Source organism: Manduca sexta, chromosome 8 (genome assembly GCF_014839805.1).
Source record: "Manduca sexta isolate Smith_Timp_Sample1 chromosome 8, JHU_Msex_v1.0, whole genome shotgun sequence".
In the NCBI taxonomy this organism is placed as follows: Eukaryota; Metazoa; Arthropoda; class Insecta; order Lepidoptera; family Sphingidae; genus Manduca; species Manduca sexta.
Genome location: NC_051122.1, coordinates 653,016 through 677,030, shown reverse-complemented (window position 1 = coordinate 677,030; position 24,015 = coordinate 653,016). Strand labels below are relative to the sequence as shown.

The 24,015-nt window shown below is 38.6% G+C and overlaps 1 protein-coding gene across 1 annotated transcript in view; it reads left to right on the top strand.

Annotated features, from left to right (window-relative positions):
- LOC115450889 (histone-lysine N-methyltransferase ash1) overlaps positions 1-24,015 on the top strand; it is a 45,951-nt gene that overhangs the window by 8,005 nt on the left and 13,931 nt on the right. Inside the window, 3 exon segments of the mRNA XM_037436513.1 lie at positions 22,340-22,531; positions 22,772-22,907; positions 22,991-24,013. Coding sequence (XP_037292410.1) covers positions 22,340-22,531; positions 22,772-22,907; positions 22,991-24,013 — 1,351 coding nt within the window.

The following is a 24,015-nucleotide window of genomic DNA, read 5'->3' as shown; positions in this document are numbered from 1 at the left end:
TCATAATCTCACCATCTCAGTCCTGACGGGTGACCTAAAAAGTGTAATTACAGTAAACATTTGATAAGTAAAAAATGAATGACGCAGTAAGCGTGAGTCTTGTTAGAATCGTTTGGCTTTATACTGCTCAACTTATTGTCATTGTCGCTCGACCCTCAGGAACACAAACTTGTTAGGGGATACGCATTTCAATGTTATTCATATTAAAAGATACCCTTACAATTTAAAATCTTAATCTGATCCAGTTTTAACAACACAATGGTGCTTTTATTCGTGTTTACCACACACCCCTCAGTGTGAAAGAATTTTGCCATTCAAGCGCGCTATAATTTATTAATTGTGTCGGTGACGACGCAGATGTATCTTGTACGCGGCTTGTGCTTTTGGTTGTCAATGTATGGGAAAGTATATTTAAATCATCGGTCATACACCTTTGTTACATACGTTTATGAATTTTTATTTGAATTGATTGAGTTAATAATTGTGTGAATATTATTTACGCATGGTTGGACACGGTACCACGTGGACTGTTGATTACTTTCTTTGTGCAGTTACAAGGCTTTTGATTCTATCGTTTTGACGTATTTTCACGTTGAGAAGTACACTCGATAAATTCCAGAAAATAAATGAATGAACGCAGAGACGCGTACGTACATATTTATTATTCTACCACGAATAATATAAAACGAGTGAATTCTTTTGTCATCGTGGCTTCGCCATTAAAAAGCCGGTGATTATTTTTGCTCGCGCGTATCACGGATGTTAGGCACTATTTGCAACGTTATTCATTGTGTGTTTGGATACGATCATTAGAGCCGAACAGTTAGCTATTTGGATGTGTTTTTTAACAGGTCCATTATTGGTGGTTGTCGACGTAGCGTGGACACGATACATATTTTGATAGTAGTGTTACTGTGCCCGTGTTTACAGGCTTCATAATTAACAACATGACGCCGTTGTAAATTAGGATGTTAACGTCACATTAAGCTTTATAAATATTTATTCCGTACTTCAATACGATAATATTTCGAAGAATAAGCGCTTTTCTATATTAGTTTGTACTGCTTATTGATTGTTATAGTTCGGGTGCTAAACTTATTTGGTGGTAGAGTTAACTGGAGCACAGATCTATACGAGTATATTACGCTATAAAAATCCGGTAAACTTTATGTTCTGTCATAACGATAAAAGGTAAACATGAAAGCATTTCACGCGATGTGTATCTATTAGAAACGATTGTCATAGCACGGGAAAGATCTGATTCGAAAGCACTTAGATAGTACGATATTGTTTGTGGGCGTTATAAACTGTTATTCGCCATTTAGAATGATTGATTATCTCTTTACTTGCGTCGCGTTTGCTCTCCGTGAGCGTTATTTATGCGTCACGGCGAAAGTTGCCGCTAAGTTCGTATTTGCATTGTGGTATTGTATGATCTTGATGGTGTTTCGTGCTTGTGTATGAATATTGTTCCTTACATTTACAAGATTCATTTAGACGGCATTTTCATCTAATACTGACAATGATCATACATTGAATATTTAAAATATTTATTTTATTTTATGTATTGAGTTTAGTCTAATCGCGCAATGAATCTTGAATGATTTATAACACGCGAAATGTAGGTACGTAAAAGTGTTTTAAATTAGAGCATTTTTATCGTGATCAAATGTTTATCATAAACGCGCGTGAACGTATCTAGTTAAATCTAACAGCAGCATCGTAGTGTATATCGTTCATGTGCGGCGGGTTCATTCACTCGTGACCGAACAAATCATTACCGGTGATGAAGTCACGCTGCTTTCAGTCTGCATCATCAACTTGGACTTGGAACCGGTGTCGTGTGTTGTTGTTAATCAATTAAGGCTGAATAATTTGCATAAATACTAGTCGGTGTTTACGTTTTGGTAACTAGTGACAATGAGTTGTCGAGGGGCACTGTGCAGCAGGCACCGGGCGTGAAGCGTGTTCGGTGCTGCGAGCACTATGCAGCGTGCAGCGTTTAATTAAAGCGGTGGGTGCGCTGCCGGCTGGCGGCCGGCGGGTGCCGCGGAGGTCGCGTGCGGCCGCGGTGCCGCTGCACTTCCGGCCGCCCCCGGGGGCTGCGCTTTTTCCTCGCGCCCGGGGGAGGCGCCGTGCGAGGAAAGCGCGAGCGGTCGTCACCCGCGCCGAGGAATTAAATTTTTCACGTAAACTGGTTTGATAGCGCGTACTCAGTAGTGGAGTGGGGGTCGCGAATACGCGCCACGCCGGTCATTAGCTGGCTCGCGGCGAGACGCGCGCGCGTCCCCGACTCTGCGTGCGCGGTGCGCCGGTGCCGACTGCCGCGTTCGCCATCGCTTAAACCCGTCAAGTGCACACGCACCGCACACATATCCCTCGTGTATCTCCAGGTGTACAGTGTATGTACGATGTCGCTGACGATTGATTGGCCGATGTGATCATGTGCTCTCGTGTGAAACAGTGAATATTACTATAATCGGTGCAAATTTAATTCGACCCTTTTTACTCAGAACATCAGTGATAATTTGTGCATCAGAACATAATATGCGGTAAAGAGTTTAACTTGGGATTCCGTCGTTATGATTGTACAAATCAGTTAATTCAAATTGATACGTTAATTTTTTAAATCATAAAAATATGATCGTGCGCGTCGCGGACGTTTACTTTCTTATCACATAGAAACAGTACATTAATTCGTGATCATGTCACCGCATTATAATATGGACCGCGGCACTAATTTCATGCAAAACAAACACATCGCGCGATAAGCGGTCGGCGTGAGACAGCGGGAGGTGTCGGCGGGGCGCGCGGGGAGCGGTCGCCGAATTTCCCTTATCAAAAGTTTAGCGGAGCTCAAGGCCGCGCGTTATCACTAGCGGTCGCGCGTCTCCGATGGATTCGTTCTGTGATTGCGGCCATCGTTGCATTTAGTCACTTCAGAGCGTGCACTTTTTTTTTGTATACTGTCTTCAATCTTCACGTATATTCCGGATTCATGTGTCTATTAGTATTACAATAATCGTGAAAAGGGAACGGTATTTTTAGTATGCATTATCAAATAATAACAAATAGATAACTGGAATTAATAAACTAATTATTATTATTTCAAACAATTCTTTAGTTAATCAAATGCCTACCTCGTGTGTGTAAACATAGAGTTTTAACGAAAAGCCTAAAATTGATAAAATTTTAATTATATTTTGATTAGAAGTGTACACGTTTATGGAATCTTAAGTACTTGTTTTAAAGATTTGTCATAGATAAGGAACAAATAAATTTCATCAACATAATATTCATATCAGATATGGTGAAGTCGTTACTTTTTGGGGTTCCGTATCACGTTATTGGAAAAAGTTAACGATTAGTCTACTTTTTAGAGCTTTAATTTACTGAATCAGTTTAGAGTATCTTAGTCTAAATTACTATTAATTAGAGTTCTAACTGAATATTGTAAACTATAATATAATACGGACAGCAGATATGTCCTTTTGAAGTCGCTTTTTAACTGATCGTTTACTTAGCCATCTATAGTTCTTAAATTTGTTAAAGATCCATATTTATGGTTAAGGAATAAATTGTAATAATTATTTTAAACAACCTTAAAATCCATGATATAAAAATAGATATACTTAGTTGTTTACAATGTTCAAAACATAACGCGCGGAACGTCTCCGGGCGCGAAACTACTCGCACTTGGCCCGTTTTTTTTTTAAATTCAAACACAATAAAATATAAAACGGAAACCAGTTTGTACGTAACGTCTGAATCCCAAGAATAAAACGTACGTGTCGATTGTAGCGAATTAGTTGCAATAAGGTGTGCCGAGATTCGCTCCAACGTAAATCTGTTTGAGCGTGTGTGATGTAGATCGCGACCTAGTTGCGCGTGATTGAGGATAAAACAATATAAATAGCTCGTCAACGTTAGTGGACGTGAGCGGCGGCCGGCGAGAACTCAACGGGCGTGTAAACCTGGCACGCTAATAGTTTAACTGGCCCGCTTGTGAAGTGATTCGGTGCGTCTCCGCGAGCGCCGGGCATGCTGGCATGATGCGGCACGCGGCCAACGCAGCAGCGTGGACCGCGCCCGGCGAGGTCTGGGAGTACGTCAGTCAGCTGGTCAGCTCCTACCACGACCAACACGACTGCCAGGTGCATAAACATCTCCTATACAGAACATAGATTTATCGCTTGCTATTTATTTGTTGTCATACTTGTAATTCTATACAAATTTTCGTAATATTTGACAATCCGTCTTTGTGTGCAAATAATGTCGTAAATAAGACAATATTACTATAAACACAGTATTGCAAAAGACGAAGAACTAGCTGTTGCGTAGTTAATGGTCACATTTGACGTATCACTGTATAATCATCATTTGTTCTTGTAAACCTATTTACGACTTTTTATAGCATGGTACACTGTATAGAACATAAGAATTAACTGCATAATGAGGTTACCGCGCAGAACTAACACATCTTAGTGGTTCTTTTAAATTCACAAGTACGTTTATAAAGTTGTAACAGAAAAATGGAGGTCATTCCAAAACCAACACGGATTCCTGTACTGGTGGTCTGAGTAAGTGTAGCTCCTTTTACAGGAGCGGTGGAGCGTATCGATAATAACACAACGCAGGTGTGACTCACGTGTACAATTAACTCGTCTTGTAATTCACATATTGGTATTATACACACGCGTGAGACCTAGTTAACGTCATGGCTAATAGATAATTTGTAACTAGTCTGCCATGTATGTTAGAAAACACCAATCTTTCAGACGTAAATTTACCTATTTTTAGCAGTTAAATTAATTCAACGCCTCGTGCATGCTGGATTATTATTCAGTTATGGTGGCTAGCTAGGTTTCCGCCACGCGAATTTATTAAACCCGGTGTTATGTAGGCCACGAAATCTGCAATACATTTGAATAGCAAAAAAATTGCAATAAAATTGCATTTGTTTAAATGTTGTTTGGTGTATAAACAGTATAAACATTATATAACAGCATCCCACGAATCGGATTCCGATGTAAATGTTCTGTGCCTCAAACAATTGCCGGTATTATTCCACGGTTACAAAAAAACTTCGAGGAATAAAATTAAAAAACTTGTTTAGATTGGTATTAAATAGTTTTCCAGAGCATTGGCCATGTAAAAAGACTAAATACTGAAATGTAAAAAAGTTAAGGTATCCAATATCAATCGAAATCTGTTTTGAAAATATCTTCTGGATCCGTTAGTGCGACCACAGAGTGACATGAGCTTCTGTACGTCGAACTCATTTGTTCAAATAGCAATAAAGTGCCATATAACAGACAGATCAAACTTCGTTTATTTGACCGTGAAATTGTGATCGACCGAGCGTGACCGCTTCGCGTGCTTACCTATGAAGGAATGCACTCGCTCACGAAACTTCATGCATACACAGTCTTCCTTTGGCGAGGATTAATGCAGATCTAGTAATTATCACTTCAGAATCTTCGACAGCTATTCCACATACCTACTGTTCATTAATTTCAAATTCCTTTTACGTCTTAGATGACTTATGTCAGCACACACAATTTTTTGTCCTGTTTTACGTATTTTTTTCCATAACATCGTTCGGTGGGAACGAATTTTTATTAGCGACTATTTATGATCATCTACAATGAAATCATTTCGATGTCGTTGATCGGTTCAAGGTCGACGACAAAATTAATTCCGAGTCTATGTTGCCATTTGCTGTAATCCTAACGTTTTATTCTAAATCATAATGATTTTTTCTTTTTGAATAATATAGGCGGGTAATAGCTTGTAGCTCTACATAGGAGTATATTTCTCTGATTGTAATGAGGCACTTTGATAGCCAGCTGCAGTGCAGTCGCAGTCGTGATTGATGTCGTTCGCCGCTGAAGCCCTGCTTGATCTTATCTTGCCTATCTAATAGTTTTAACGAGATTACGGTACTCACTGCCTATAGAGGAATTTGCATCTTTTCCTGATTACATCCAACCTATTACATTATCTTGTTGGCTTTTATTGATATCGAGTGGTGGCTCGCGAGTCGCGAGTGGCGTGTTCTTTATTCTTTTGTTTTGAGTCGAGATCCTGTTTGCACTTGTCAATGCGAGGGATCCCGCCTTATTAACGATCAACTTTAATGACCGATTGCGCAACGGATACGGTTTCATCTAATGTCGGCGATGATTCACTGCAGTTTATTCCAATGTGTTTTTCTTTGCTTGTTATATTACTTACATGTTTTTGTAGAGTTTTGTTCATCCTGTTTAATGTGATCGATCCTAGTTATCGTCTTCACTGTCATTAGACATGTCGACATAATTACTTAAGTATCCAATAGTTACGAAAGGGCTACATCGCTCTTTCTCAATAAAGTTGAAATAGACTATCTTTATAACGAAAGGATGAGTGCTCTTAGAAGCTCAACGATATAGATATATTATATTATCGTAATTTTGTAGAGTCTATAAATGTTAGGATGGACAGACACATGTGACATTTTGTCAACGATACACACATTAATGCCGTACTGACGTAGCGGTTATATTGCATTTTGCGGTATTTGACGAGTGTTGAATTTGCAGACGCGCTTATGACGGTGGCGGGAGGTGGTGGTAACTAAAACCGGTTGGACACCTTTGTCGCCGCGCAACCGCCGGCTTTTGGTGATATCCGCAAAAAGTGCGCAAAGGCATGCGATGAGTTTGGTCGCTTCTTAATCGATGCGCAGATATCGAACTTAACGACCAAACGTCTTCTGTTAAAGTCGATCTCATTATACGAGACATTGATTTGCTGGAATTGCTATTTGAACCGGTTGGACCCCGTCTATTCCATGCGCGTAGATGACTGAGTTGTGTTCCCACTTTCCATAATTGCACACAGGATGCTTATTATATTGAAATTATTCAACGCGGACAACCAGTAATGAGTTGGAAATCATCGTTACTCTCCAGTTAATATTACATTCCCAAGTGGCCGGGGAAGACATATGTCTCCGAATTGCGAAGTGACATTTTTGCTGGAATGTGAAGATGTGAAGCTGGTTCCATAATTTTCGCCGCATGAAAGTGTTTTTGGTCAATCGTCGCTCCCGCTCAACTTGTTCACGTTGAGTTCATGCATCGTCGCCGCATCCTTACATTCAATCGTTCTCTTTATAAATAATTTGCCGACCCTCATATGGGCTGGTTGTGTTAATAATAAAAGCGTTCAATGATGCTCGTCCTCGTGTCCCAATTAAATATTTATAAGAGTATTCGTCACAACTCACAATATACTTTACATTTATCGTCACACGTACATTAATTGTGTATTTGGATATTTTAAACGTTCCTCACTTATTACAAACAAAGGAATGTGAAGAAAGTTCGTGTTAATTATATTGCGCAGTTATTTGTAAAGTGCTTTATTAATAAAATATTTCGTTCAAACTCAATCGGCTACCCTATACACCTGCTTAATGTTTTTTATGTTGTGCGTGGAACGGAAGTCTCTACAATGGAGGTATAACTCGCAGTGTCAGACCGGTCCGGCTTACTAAACATCGTAAACCATGTAATTAATATATCAGAATCCTCGCATCTCGCGGAGGTAATTATTAAACATCAATAAATAAAGTAGACCGCATACTTATTACAACCATGATACAGTGAATGTATGTTTTATAATATATTGCCTTAAATTACACTTAGAATATCGAACGACATTTAAATTTTCTGTGTGAAAAATCCACTGCTTCAACACTTACATTATGTATGTTCGTAATTTATACTTTATAATACACAGTTAAAAACCAAGAGACATTACGTAAGCCATAACAAAGTAAATAATGGCATAGCATTATGCTGTTTATGTGCATGTATGTTTAGATAACTAGGTGGGTAGAAAATGAGCATTGCGTATTGACACGGCGAATAGGCCGCGAATCGGGATAAGCCGGTCCAACGGCCATCTTAGCTTAGCTGTCGTTTAATAAAGCCCAACGACAACTCCACGCTTCGACAGGGTTGTACGATATTTTCAGAAAGCCTTATATGGCGTTGTATTAATCTCGTGTATATGCATCATACATTCATTAGCAAATACTATGGTAACGCGTTATATAAATTCCCACGCTTTTTCCTCAAACCAGAAGCGTTTCGAGTTGCCAATAATAATAATTTAATCAAATACACATTCATAATAATAATTGCGGTTAACCATATTCAAGTTTGATAGTGTTAAAGTATTAATGAGACTTAGATCGGTTCTCGCTGACTGCAATCCAGCCCTAGCTTCCGATCGAGTAATGCAAAACAAGACTCGGGAATAAATCGTTTACATGGTTGTCGGCATAAACTGGTCCCGCTGACCACCGCATCGCGCGATGCATTCGACGAAGTGGTAGGAAGTTCGCTCAATTACGAGTAATCTTTACAGATATCACCACTTCGACGCTTGTCTAAAAAATAAATCAAAAAAGCTGTTTTGTAAATTCAAGAGACTGCTGTTAGCATAGGATAATCTTTATGTGAACAATTAACACAAGGGGGACCGGTTGCGAATTGGTAGATACCATATCTGAACTGTGCACTACGCACAATGTTAGTACATTTGTGTGGATGGTACGGCATGTATCGGCAGCAGTGGCGGGCTTATCTCGCCATTAGAGTTATTACGGGCTGGTATCTCGCCCATCGCACCGCTTCGATTGTTTCTGAACGCGCCACAGACCGGGCGCTACCACCGTAATTGACCACTGTTTACTTCCAACTCGAAGTCTTATTTTATACACATTTTTGTGGTTGTGTGGTGATTTTAAGACGTCTTGTCAACCAGGCAATAAGGAAGTATTGTTTACGAAGTACATTTTTATTCTTAATAATAAGCGCTGACGGTAGAACGTCCGATTAATAATACACAATTGCTCGTCCCGAACGATCGTATGCGAATTTTATGAGGTATATATTACACATTAACGATCGGTCATTCGAGTATTTATAGTTTTAACGGCAGCCTTGAGCGAGATTAATATAATGTTAGCGTGCCATGAATGATTTTAATTAAGGTAAAAAACAATGAGACGCTGCTCCATCTGTTGTTTTGACGAGTCGTAAGTGCCGTGTCAGGCAGAGAAGGGCACTCGGTAGCCGAGTGTAGATAACATCGTATAATCGGTGCCCACGCATCGTTTTGCCGATTGTCCCTGTCTCGTTACTTATGATCAGGGGAACAATGTTGTTTTTTTGTATTAATCTCATCCGCTAGTAAGTCAGTGTTTGTTTTGTTTATACTAGCGTTGTTGGGCAATTTTAGATCGACGCGACGCAAGGAAGCATACCACACGTGTTTTCTAAATTTGTGAATTTATGTAAAATGTGTAGTTACGGCTGAAAGGTTCTTACGGAGCGATAAAATCAGATTACTCGGCTTGTTTTGAGTATAGTTCGTGGCAGTGGATTCGTTTTGCTCGTTAGTTTCACCTTTTCATCGCGTTATTGTGATGAGCTGCGCCAATTATTCCGCCTATTTGTTTATGTATTTGTTTGTGTGTATTGAGACATTTTATTTTTGTAAAATTTTTTAGTATTTTAATATATCGTGTATGACGTACGTCATAAATAATGAATAGTGCAAGAAATTTATTATAATACCCTTGGCCAAGATCGTTTCGTTTACTTGGCGTTATGAGACTAACGTCTAATGTTTCAGGGTGACAAGCGAATTACAGTGCCAGACCATACTTTGTCATTCATAGTTTTGGTTGATATTCTTTTGATCACAATAGGTGGTTAGTCAAATTAACTAAATTGCCGGTTTTGGCAATCAGTTGTAGAAAAAATACGTATTGTTACTTAGGTTTTACAAATGCTGCGGCAAAATGTTAGAAGTAATTTCATTTTGTGTACATCGTTTTCGGTAATTGATTAACATTGTATTATAAGGTATGAAATTTATTTGTTTCATCACGCATTGCCCACGGCTTCACAAAAACACGGCCTAGCTCTAGTTAACACTTGAGTCTTAGGGTTCGGCGTAATTAGATGTTTTATACATTCCAGATAATAAGCTTTACTTTTCATATTCGTGGGGTTCGTTTGCTTATTTATTGTCCAGCAACTAACTGTAATTTATTTTCTAATCGCACTTTTCATGTAGGTCAGCAGAAGTACATCACACGTGTAGCTTTAATAAGTGAAGCCCAGTCGAATTAAATAGAAAAAGGAAGAGAAAGAAAAAATATAATATAACTAATTGGCTTATTTCTATGTTTAACGACATTCATGACAACAAATACTGAATCAACTGTAGGAGGTCTGTACCCACCCTTCGGCGGATCTTTATTTAAGAATACTGATTTACTGAGTAATACACATGCGTATAATGATTTTATTACATACAATTAGAAGTATTTCTGGTTTATACCATTGGCGGGATGTGCGATTGACGTGTAGAACATTTGTGAATAGTTTCGGTTATCCGGCGCGATAATCTGGAGTAGTGTGAGCGGCGCGTCTCGGCCGTAGCATCGTCTAGTCAATTAGCGCGGGCGGTGATCGGAACCGCCGTATCCGTGTGTGTCGGCTCGGGCCGGTGCGGCGAGCGCGGCTCCCGCGTGGGAATGCCTTAACATCGCTCCACTCCCTTTTTACACACCGAACAAAGCGAGCCTCTGTTGCTGTGGATGGTTTACATAGGTTTTTGAATTTCTCAATTATACCATTTAGCCGATATGCACTTATGCACATCGCGAGGTTGTAATTGTCGTTTAATTGCTAATACAGATGAACAAGAGTTCCCTTGAAATGACTTTTAATTGCGAAGTAACACTATACTGAACACTCACAATTAGCGAATCCTCGACGATTGGTTTGTTCTATCTTTCAATTAAGTACATTTGTCCGGCTGTTCCGGCGTTGAGCGTGTGTTACGCTGTAAGTTTCTAGTTTACTAGACTGTTTGGTTAGTGTGCGCATACTTTTTAACGTTCTTTTATATGTACGTGTAAAATTCACTGTGAATTTGGGATACGTGCCAAATATTCTTCAAGAATGCGAGCTATTTTCAATCTAGAAAAAAATAGGCTCCTGCATATCGTTTTAAAATAATTGTCGAATAGAGCCGTCAGTTGGTGAAAGCCTACAAACTGAGTGGCGAACGTCGCAGCACGTTAAGTTGGGTTAGGTCGGGCATTCTTACGGCTTCGCGCTGATTGTAGGTGTAAGTTTATGATCGCACGCTTCTGCGCGCTACTATTGTTCTAATGGGCCCTCGACCCTCGCTCACGCCTCATACAAACACCCGTTTCGTTACTCTTCCACTTGAGGTCACGCGTTCAACTTGATCTCACCGATTTTCCACGCTTTTATAATAATTCCACGGCACATTATTTTATACATGGCTATTTCGCAGATGTTAGTGTGAGCTAGTTGAATGTTTAAATACTCGATACAGTGAGTAGTGACAAACAAATTGTGCCAATCAACCTGCCGTGTTTATTATTGATGGTATCGAGACGCAGCCCGACGGGCGACCTTCGTCGATATGCTGTTTCGAAATACAAACAGTTGCATCGCGAGTGTCGTTGTCCGCTGACCTTAATCGTGGCGGGGCTATCGCAGTCAATTAATCTTGCACTTGTGCGAGTTTTGACGTGCCATCCCGATTCCGTGTTGGTGTGACGAGGCATGGCAATATTTTACACATGATTAGAGCGGTGCACACCGCACTGTATGGGTAAGCAAATTGCGCCGACGCGACGCGCAGTCACGATCTGAACCTCGCGGGAACCCGGGAGAGTTTCTACAGAATTCCAACGTAAATGCTACACAGATATTAATGGCGGTATCTCCGTTGATATACCGGTTCACATTGAAACGCCGCTTTTAACCAATTTATGTTTCCTAACTTGATTCCCTTAATAAACTTTCTAATCAACAACAAAAATGTTATGCTTGATGACTCACCTTGATTCAAATTCATATTTTATTATGCATTAATTAAATTCTCAGTGTTACACATGCGAGTGCTTTCTCCGTCTCGCGGATGCGTTTTTTTACGAGGGATGTCTGTTATAAGGGAATATAATATATCGGTAGTTATTTAAATGAGAGTCAACTGGTAGTCAGATAGTATCGCGTAACGGATAAGGAAGTCGCGGCCTGCTGCTGTCGTGTGTTCAAGTCTGAACCAACAGACTGTCACGCGTGTATACTATATTCACTGCCACATGATTTATTATTACATCGAATAAACCAATTTATTTTTAATGTCAACCAACTTTTATTAAAATGTTTCATAAAAATATATTTTTATCGCAATACCTCGCAGTAAGTAATAACAATAAACAACAGCCATAATGCTTTGTTTCTGATTGTCGTACATAAATGTTTATTAACATTAAGATATAACTATTTAATCATGTTTCAATAAAGCATTTATTTTTTCATAGCGTCCATAATAGTGGCCTTTTTGGCACCTCCAATAATGGTTTCGCGTTTTGTTATTAGTCGGAAGAATTTCCTTCTAAATCACAATTCTTTTTGTATAATGATCTGAATGTGAAATAAAAATCAAACTTTATAATCGTCCCTGCGCAAAATATAAACCTATTAACATAATTTACATGTAACTTTTAATACATTATTGGTTAGTGTTTGCGCCCATTTCACACCCTCGATATTAAAGATTTAATTAAGTAAATGCAGGGTCCCCCGGGGAGGTTGATTATGATTGTAAGTATGGTAATGGGCAGCCTAATTTGAGTTACGGACGGATTGGCGCCGCCACGACTCTGCCAACGCACGTGTTCTACCGACCGCCCGCCCGGAACTGGTCCGCTCAAACATACTATATAAAGAAATATATATAATAAATAACAAAACCCAAAAGGGCCACAAAAGGATTAGGCGTTTTATTTTTATATTGATACGAAAAAATAAAAACACAGCCGACGAGGAAAACAAATATGATGGGTCTGAAATTTATAAGGGGCCTGATGTGTTTTGTCTGGGTTTTTGGGTTGCTGTCACAGTTTCCTGAAGAGTGCGACATCGGTTCCTTAAAAGAAGTGCGAATTATCATATAAAAATATACTATCGTATATAATATGAAGTAGGCACTAAACGCATATTTGTTGTAAAACTGATTTAGCTATATTATGTTGATTACATCATTACCATGTTTATAGCTCCCATTTATTACCATACATAGAATATCGGGTTTGGCGTGTTCTTATAGTAACGGCTTTTTCAATTTTTTATTTTCTAAAATTAATAACTGCTCCTCAGGAAATGTACGGGGTTTAATATTTAAAATCAGATGACCTCTACTAATGAAATCTATAGATTTAGTACCGCGCCGCGTAGAGTTCGTGTTTGATAAAATCTGGACTTGTATTAAAATACGAATGTTTAATTTGTCGTATACTACACATAGTATACAGTTATATGTAGGTATAGGCATGGAAAGAGTAAGCGTTTACTTACCGCATTCATTGAAGTGATTGTTGGCGTCTATGTAAATGATTGTTTGCAGTGCGTGCTCACACCCTTCCTTCGTGTGTAGCGTGAGTTAACGACCCGCCACTGTAAAAGGGTGAATTGTAAAATTCCGGAATTAAAAGTTATGAAAAGATTTAATTGTCTCAACGGACTATTGCCGGCATATCGCCTATTTGCTGCGACGTCCTAGCTTCAATTAATTAGTTCGAAAGAAAATTGTTATTAACCAAATTGCTTTTTTTGATACGTTGTGGAAATTACGCGGTTCTATCATGCCGCACAATTAAAATCATAAGCTAAGTTAATATTTACGTTCATACATACACAACCTTCCGACAGGAATATTGGGCTTTTAAATGTATATCCTTTCGATACTTTTGTGATTCATGTGTTATACCCAAAATCGGTGCAACATTCGTATATGTCATGATAATATAATTTGGATTCGGTCCCTTAGATAATTATTTATAAAACGTGTCCAACGAATTCTGCAAACATTATCATGTTTTTATTCGGAGTCGGGACCGCAACACTTGTGCGCACAACGTGACGAAGCGCATGTGTGACATCACGTCTCATGAATGCCTGCGGTTTTCAATCACTCACTAAATTCACATTGTTTTACTTTTATAAACCCATCGGTACACCCAACACAGTGTGGTCCACGCGCGGCGCATTTAGACAATTTCCTTCGCTGCAATAGAATCCATAATAAACTTTGATTGGTTCAATTACTTAATTCACTAACAACCGTTGAGCTCTCGGCCCACGCTTGGCTTCTGTATTTTTACGTTGTTTTTTATACTACGGTTGATTGTTCAATAAATAAAATATACACAAAGTGTCGCTTTTTATCCCCGAAGGTGTAGGCAGAGGCACAACTGGTGAATCCACTTCTCGCTGAGTGTATTCCGTCCCATGATGTGATAAGGGGCGAGCCTATCATCATATCGGGCACAAATTTTAGACTTCGGGCTGTTACTGAGTAGAAAAATCCAATATCACTTTGCACGAAACGGATTTGAACCCGAGACCTCACTATTGCAGTCGTACCGTAATACAACTGCGCCACCGAGGCAGTCTAAATGAAATATATAAGTACGTAGTAATATAAGTTCCTAGACTGTGATGGCGGCAAACGATAAGTGTATACGTCATAATTTTTGGACTGTAATGACTTGGTTCCACATTGTATCTTAGTTAAATCAGAAAGAATATTTAATATATAAATTCCATTCCATGTTAATAAATAAAAAATATATCTTATATGAAATGCCAGCTGAGAATTATCCCTACAGTGACATGGTAGATTATTGTACAGTAGAATTAAATGATTACTAATATTTATGTGCACAGAAGCATAACGTGCAGCGTGTTTGTTTCGAATCTTTGAACCTAGATACTTAAGTCTATGTTGTGTTGACATTACTTGTACGGACACTTTCCGGTGAATCTATCTGCGTTAACATTTATTAAGCTGATCTTTATAATCATCAATCCTTGCATCCTTCCTGGGAGAACACTTCTATATGTATTGTGAAACACGCCTGAATTTGTCATAGCATACTAAATAATTCATGCAACTTGTAGATAGAATAACACAAATATGTATTCAATTGAATAACGATTTAAAATCAATTAAACATCTTTATTTATAGAGATCGTTATCATTGTAATGTAGAAGCGCAAGTTTGCAAATTATAGTATGTGTGTTTTGAACTCATGAGCGCGCTCTTTGCGTTCTATTAATCTTGCGGTTTCTCGTCTGGATGCATCATGTGAATCGCGCACACTTCATTATATTAACCATAAAATAACGCAACACTTTGGTTAATCAAGTGCTCGCTGAAATTTATGATGTCATGTTGGTCTCGTCCCGTCGCAGTTCCAGTGAGTCGTGGCGTAACCTTCACGCGGAATGGCACATGTGCGTGATTATAATTGCTCGCCTATTTAAGTTTCATCACAATTTTTATAGCAGCGCATCTACTTTAATGAATATCAACTTATTTATAAACGGCGGCAGTTTGCTCGCCGCCATGTGGTTACGCTTTCCGAGATTTCATTAGCAACCGCAGATCGATTTTATTCCGTATTAATGATGTACGTAACTACTTTTATCCTATAAAGGCGGATGTACGTTCGATTTTGGAGTAGGTTAATTTTATATTGGAGGAGGATTACTAATTGGCGTATTTTTATAAAATCTTATCTAAATAATACGTGTCATTATCCACTGAAACAAGTACATTGCGTGTTAGTGCGGTAGCATACATTCGGGCACACAGCTAGGAATTTCTGGTTCGGAAAACGTCGTCCATAAAACTGCTCCATTCCGCGTATCTCGGTTTAAATAACAAGAATTTCGCATTTAATGTAAGCAGATGAACGTCCATAAATTATAAGTAACGTGTAAACTGGCCGTTAACCGATGAAAGCTGTAAACTTGTCAGTCGTTTCAATGAACGTGTGAAAATTTCAGAAGCGCGGAAAAATTTATGTTCAATAATATTTTTTACATTGTCTATTAAGTTTTATATTATGTCATATTATTTTAAACGTGTTGAGCATAGGCTGATGTAAGAAACCGCGCACACCGTGGCAGAAAAATTTCAGAAGCCATTTTTAACAATTTTCTCATGCACCAGAGCTTACGTGGCCCAGTACATCGCATTTATCATACGTTACGTAGCCTGCTATGCACTGTGATGCGATCTTCTGACTCGCCTGTGCATAGTTGGTAGCATACGTTTAGCTTTCCTACCATGGCTTTAATATTTACCACGCATTGAACTTTATGTTGAGATGTTTAAGTGTTTTAATTGTTTGCATTCGCGTCTACCATGTGTTGATCTTTGAATGATCAGGAATTCGCATTACATCGCTGTAAATTGCCCACGATCATTAAAAAACCCTGGTACAGGCCGGTCTCAATATATGTTAAATGTACGCGAGTACTATCTGGCGTATTTCTCAGTTTAGTGATCCTTGCTCAGCTGCCGTTATCGTTACAAACTATCTGCCATCGATCGCGAGTATTATTCTACACCCACATACACGTGCAACAGGCGTTTCGAACATTCTAAATGCGATATGGTATTCATTTCGATTTCTGTGTAATACAATGTGTTTCATGCGAAATGCATCCTGTACATTTATTTGAATTAATAAATGTCATGCCGGAGTAAAGGATAATAATTATAGTTTTACTTTTTTTTGTTCCTACAAATGAGATGTATGTAAGTTTACCTTCAGAAAGTTAATTATGTTTAACATTTTAAAATTATATGTAACTACGTCCTGTGTTATGAACGTCGTATCCTCGTACTTATCGCGTATGCATCTTGAGGTCCTTTTGTCCTTGTGTTGGTTTTGTTTTGTTTTTGACCCTGAATCGCGATTTGTTGATGTGGCGCATATTTGCACACGCCTGACTCGACGGATAATTTACCAAATATATCTCTACTGATTATGATGTCATTGATAATGGATATAAGGAAAACAATGAAAATAATATTGTGAAACGTTGTTCCTAATTATCGTACTTTAGACGTATAATATTCACCATTTGGTTAAATTACCATCAACTAGCCATATGCCACAAAAAATAACGACAGACAATGAGGTTCGCACATTCGAAAATATCGAGGTGACTGAACCCGCGCACACAATATAGTCGATAGTTTTTGTTGATTTTGGTACCACACAAAAAGTGCTTTAAATAAATTGCCTGGAGCAATGAGATCAGGCTGGTCAAGTGAGCTTTCTCATTTGTATTTAATATAAAGAATTAAAAACGTTTGAAATAACACCAATGCTTAACGACACAGCCGTTTATCACGACAATTATCAACAGATATGAATAACGTAAGATGCTTAAGGACAATTTAACATCGACATAAACAAGCCGGTATCATCGCAGCTTAGCTCGTTGAAGAAATATTTTGCCGTTGTATAAAAATAAATGGTAACGTATGCAAGACAAAATGAAAACGGCATACAGATTGCCTCGAGCCTGATGAACGCTCAAGTATTTGATGTTTAGATCTCCATCGAATGGAAATATTTTAATTTATAGAGATAACCGTCGATACGTATCATGAATATAAATGAGTAGAGACAAAAACAAGATGTGTCTGTGGAGAAATAATAAAAGGCGTTCGACAGCAACGATCGTCTAGCCGCCATCGTCCTTGAGTGCAGATATCCTTGATGAGTACAATCAACCGCCACCGGATAGTCGTCTTCGTACAGGGCTGCCAATTTATTATTTATCTACATATCATAAGCCATTGTGTACATACTTTAAACGAGCACGGGATCTTTTCATTGCGCCAGAGTGTGATCCGTTTATAAATTCATTTATTTTTTATGTTATTAACGTATTAAATGGTATAGTGTTTCGTGAAGGGAAAAAATAGTAATCGTGCTACTGTGCAAATAAAATATTCCAAAGTATTTAGCGATAAAGTATTATATTTCCAACCCTAGAGTATCAATGTTACGTAGGTGCCAGCAAGTGTGACGACAAAAAGCTAAAACTTAAAATAAATGTGCTCGAAACGTTTTATTAGCACTGCGGTCGGCGGCGATACTTGTTCCAATGTGGTCTACTGTCCGTATTTGTAAACGGTTGATTATACGTAACTCCGCACCGCAATGAAATAAATCCAACCCTACAATGATCATTCTCTGTTACATATATCTATCATTATAATTATTGTGATTTCGGCTTTGGCGTTTTTATATTAATTAAGAACATGTTTCGTTGGCGCTAGGTCTTAATTAAGAAAACAAGCCGTGTAAAACTTTAGTATTTGTAACGTCCAGTTGTTGTTTTTTTATCTATTGCAGCATTTTAGTTCGTTATTTTGAATATCCCAAATACGATGTTTATGTAAGAAATGTTTATATGCTGTTAGTATTTGGAGCGGATAATTTATGAAAAACCAGACCTAAATAGCTTCATTTAACGTGAATAAGCATTGCATATTTTTTGGAGTTTATCGAGAAATTTACGGAGTCGAAACTATATTTTAATGTCTAATGGCACAATAAAACGAAGTATTATTTTCAACTATAGTGTGCATCCGATCATTTAAAACCTTCTCTATAACGACATAACAATACTTGTTAATTTGAACACGAAAGTAAATATGTCGTGCTTAAATTCAACCGCAAGTTAAATTGCATTCAACTCGAGCTAAGAACTGTCAACTTATCGAATATAAATTCTCTTAATAATCGTTACCAATTACGTGAGCGTTCAGCCTCGCACAGTACGCCACCAATCTGGTTGGAATGCACCAACGGCTGATTACTGCGAAGGATTAAGATCTTTTTGCGCGGGCATGTAAGAGAGAAAATGAATTGTCCATTGGGATGTTGATTGGGCTGTAGTGTTCGAGACGAAGAAGTCGTGACGCGAGCCGGTCGCCCGTACAGCCACCATGACAGTTCTAGACGTTATGAAACCATCGCTGACAAACGGCAATTGGTGACTGGTCACTCAACGTCACACGATTTTGTCACCATACGCGGAAAATCTGCATCTGTGCGATTTACGCAATAACACTGCAATCATTTGATGCCGATTGCCGGAGTATATTCGGTTGTCGTCTGTACGTTAACCGTCATTCTATTTTTAACGAGATTCATTTTTTACCATAAAACTTATGAGTCATGAGAATAAAAACGTTTGTTTGGATTTGGAGCATAGATTTTAGTTCGGAAGGTTTGGTTGGTGTCTCGCGTTGTTGCGCGCCGGTGTGACACGCCATCTGCCTGCCGGCCGCGACGCTCGATAGTCTGTCACAGTCAAGTTCACGGCCTCCTCGGCCGACGCGACGTTCCGCAACATTTCCTCGTTCTGTCTCGTTATATTTTGTTTATCACAGCATTGTATCGAAACGAAAGCATTGTAATTGATATCTTTGTCGACTTTACGTGATACATACTTGCACTTTATTGTTCTACTTCATTCACCACATTCACATACTTTTAAATGATATTTATTCATATAGTTCCATGTATTTTTTGGGCTTTATTATTATAAGCAACTAATTCAATAAACAATTTTTAAATCAACTAGTTAACTGTTTTATTGTCCGAAGGCCAATACGTTTGAAAATATACTTTCAACATTTTCTATTGACTCTAATTTAAGATATTGTGTCTTGATTTATTATCGTTTTGAAGCGCTCTACTGAGCATTGTTCTCGACATTTGGCGCGGGGTCAACGACCACATCTATAAACTTACAAACATCTAATGGCTAAAATAGATTTGACATGATGTTTTATGCCATGTTTTACAAATATATTACATATAATGAAAAGACTGTCGTCTGCAACACTAGGCCAATAAATAAAGTTAGCTTCGCTTAATATTAGTTTTGATGTTATAACTGAATTTGAACATGTTTATAACTATATGAAAAGGGTAAACTTTCCTTGTCGTTTTATGTGCCATTCTTGCAATTATAATAGATAATTTAATGGATTATAATTTATACTATTAAAGAGTGTTCACTCTCATGTGCACACAGAGCTGAGTGAGAGCAGGTTCATCAAGTTCACACACACGTACTTAAAGGAATTACAACCAATCATATCGAATGATTTATGACCGCCTTAATGGTGTGTTTGATAAAAATTTTATTGAACATTTCAACTCATTATGTGATGTTCCCGATGTAAGTGCGCATAAACACATTGGCGTTACGATAACACGTTTCTGTTTGTTCAGAATTAACTTTCAGATATAAATCTACGTCGATCACGAGGTTGTTAATGTGATATTCGTGTCGGCGCCGTCTTGGATGTGTACTGTTATCCCATTTAAGATTCAAATGCTCCAGTAAAGTTCATATTTGCTTGTACAGCTATGCAGTGATTCAGTCATGTGCCCCAGATCGTTATCATTTCGGTACTTTCAATCACCATCGATACTAATGCGCGCATTGTGATTGTGTGTCTAGTTTCCTATACGTTGAATCATGTTGATTGCTTAATCGGGAATATTTGCGCTGAAATATTCTGATACTGCTGTATCCATTCTCTTACGTTGTGTTCTACATTGCAGTGAAAACTGGTTGTTAGTACTTGGAAGGGTGCGTTAATTACAATCGATGCAGGGGATAGGTTTTACAAAATGTGATTTATAATTATTATTATAAGAATAAGGTTTATTACCAGGCCTCTTTTATGAGAATTTTATTCTTTGACTGCCGTCGTTTTTATCGTGTTTTAGAGTTTTGATTAAATATGTCTTGCCATATGACTGTCAATATTTAGTGTATAACGGCCCCAGTCATGCTATAATTGACATTTAATCAACGAGCACGGAAAAATATGTAGGTGTATAATGTATACTGTGTGATGAACTACAGAGGCGCAGTATTAACTTGGTAACCATTTTTATGTTTTTGTTAGGGCTAGTTGGGGTCGGTAGTTACCGCCGTATTTGATATGCTAGCCGTGATAAGAGCCGTGGCCACGCGACACTTGCTCAACCCCTTGCATTGCGAGGGTTACTCGCCCTTCCGCCTATTGATTAGCGCCCTCAGAAAATCACCTTAATAGCGAAAACAACATACGCCCGTCACCCTGTTATTACGCGTATTCAGGTAAAATAATTACCTACCTTTAAAAGTTTATTAATGTAAAAGTAATGTTTTATTCATGTTCATGGTAAATTCAAATGTTTTATAAGTGTATTCGAGAATAAAAATAACTCAAAGCACCGACGACTACGTTGTTTAACAAGGTTTCGTTTGGTGAGAATAAAAAAGTTTCATTGGCTTCACAACTTTTATTAAACAATTTTCTGGAATTGTTCGAGACGCTGACAGTTTTTTCCTCAATTCAATTAAACTTGTTCATTTCGCATAGCCTATTAAATTTCTATAAAGCAAGTAATGCTGTTTACTAGAGATAAGCGCATTCCCTATTACAGGTTTGTAGTAAACAGTTCTAGCGGCTGATTAAGCCGATCGGGCCGTGTTAGTCGTAGTCAAATAATAAGAGCGTGTTGTAAATCCTTTGCTTTCATTGTGTTATCGTGAGTCGTGAGTTGTACAATCATTCTTGTAAAACAACCTGAGAATAGAAGGACGCCACAAACGGTACGGCCATCATTTGCACAATAGCTTGAAAGCGTGGAACGCATTTGGTGCCAAACTACGTAGATACGCACGTAGTGTTCAGGTGTAAATGACATTCACATAAAAAATATGAAACGTGCATAAAAACATATAAAGTGATCGTTATATCTAAACGACCATTTGCGAGTGCAAAGGTGTGTATTGCGGTCAGCGAGGGACTAACTTGCGCGTGTTGCGACACCGCTGTCGGTGCTGGTTGCGCCAAATCAATCTCGCGCGGTAATAACACCTCTCGCCGTCAAAATACTTATATGAAATATGCTATTGCAACTCGTGATTCAGTGAGAAAACTCTTTGTTCATTTTGGAATATAACTTTATAACAATATATTAGGAATGACACAATGGAATTGTTGTTTTGGATATAAATAATAAAACTTTACATATTTATTTATTTTTCATAAGTTGTATTATGACACGAGTGTTGCAAATTACATAGTGAGGATCGCCGATATTTGTTTATTTGTTATGTTAATTCGTATATTGTTTATTGAAATTAACAAATCATTATGTATTTGGCCCCATCGTCGGGTCACTGCATCCAATTACTAAGTTGTAATGTGCCAGTAACGTTCTCTACTTGTACAGGCCGAGACACACTGCTCATCGCTTGCCAAAACACGGCCTCGAACTAGCATTTGTTTAAATCGAACATCCTTAATTAAGGTTTGGAATTTTATCTCTCTTTACAGTTTGCATCACCAGCTGCGGGTAATGTCGCGTGCGGAAGCAGTTCATCGTCATCGAGCTCGTCGTCGTCGTCATCTTCGTCATCATCATCGTCGTCCTCGTCGGACTCGGACACAGCCGATGCGGCCGGCGGCTCCGCGCACGCCTCCGCCGATGACTCTAGCGCGGCGCTTGCAGCCGCCTGTCCCCTTCAAGTAAGATTATATATATTTTTTAAAATTTATTGAATGCTGTCAGTACAATCCCGATAACTTTTTGTGTGTTTCAAGTCACAATCGAGTATTTAATCAATAGAACAAATCTTTATAGGTATATTTTAGACACGCTTACCAAGTTAAAAGTTCAAATGTTTTAAATACGACATTGTTATAATATTTCGTTGTTAGGTTTTCGTAGTTATTTTTGCAGCCAGTAAAAGTAATTTTATGCCGTAGGTCATCGACGATGCGGACCTCGCGGAACTATTTCCAGAGCAAACATCGAGCGCGCCGGCGCAACAGCCCAATTTCTCGACCTTTCCCGTTCACAACCCGCCGCCAGACAACGATGACAAGTCTATTGCAGACAACGGTGAAATTATTATATTGAATTAACTAGTAAACTAATTGTTGCCTTTAGTGTTACCATGTATTTACAACAATAACATTTTCCAGGTGACGGGTCGAGTAGTGAAATGGAGCTTACGCCTCAAATTGTGACAGCTGCAATTCAGAGGGCAACCGCGGACTCTTCGGGATCCGAGAATGAGTGTTCTAACTCAGACGCTGGTCATCAGAGTACCACTCATTACGCGTCAAGTCTATTACAAGAATTCGTAGCACGAACGCAGTTTTTGAGCAGTACATCGCTGACACCTATCGGCTCTACAACCGCACCGTCATTACCTTGCGCTCTGAATACCAACTCAATTGACGGTGTTGGCACGATAAGTGATTGTGTACTTGGCCAAATTAACAATTTATCTGAAATACCGCCGATTGCGCCGAACTTTTTAAATACTGGACAACACTTGAGTCCACAACAAACTGAAGAACTTACGCAGATAAACAAAGATTTGGAGGAAATCACATCTGTTGCGGATTCAGTTGATTTACCCATTCCTAATCCCCCGAGTCTGGAAGACTGTGTCGACAACAACGATTTCATGAATCTGGATATTTCCAATGGAGGCTCGGAGTTGGGCAGTGCTGGTGATTTGTTAAAATCTTCACCACTAACTGTTGTTGGTGTCGATATTAATCCGATAAGTCGAATAGATACTCAAAAGCTTGATACAGTTAGCACAAATTCTGTTGAATCTCAAGAGGACATCAAGGATGTTATTGTAGAATCAAGGAGAAAACGTGGACGGCCGCGGAAAGTGCGTAAACCTGATGAATTTGAAAGCAAAAATTCGGAATCTCATAAGGAAGATAAATCTGCAGTCAATGTTATTAATTTTCATAACAATAATGATCCGCCTAACGTTTCTCCAGATTCTGGAATATTATCTAATCACAATTCCCCGACACATTCACCACTGAGGCGGCACGAAGTAGACGAAGCACAAAGTAGGTTATGTAGAAAATCCATCCAAAAAGAAAACGCTACACGAGAAAGGCGGACAATGAGATCAAAATCAAAAACCAGGAGCAGGATCCAGACCAGGTCGGATTCTAGTGACTGCGAATATCAGAAA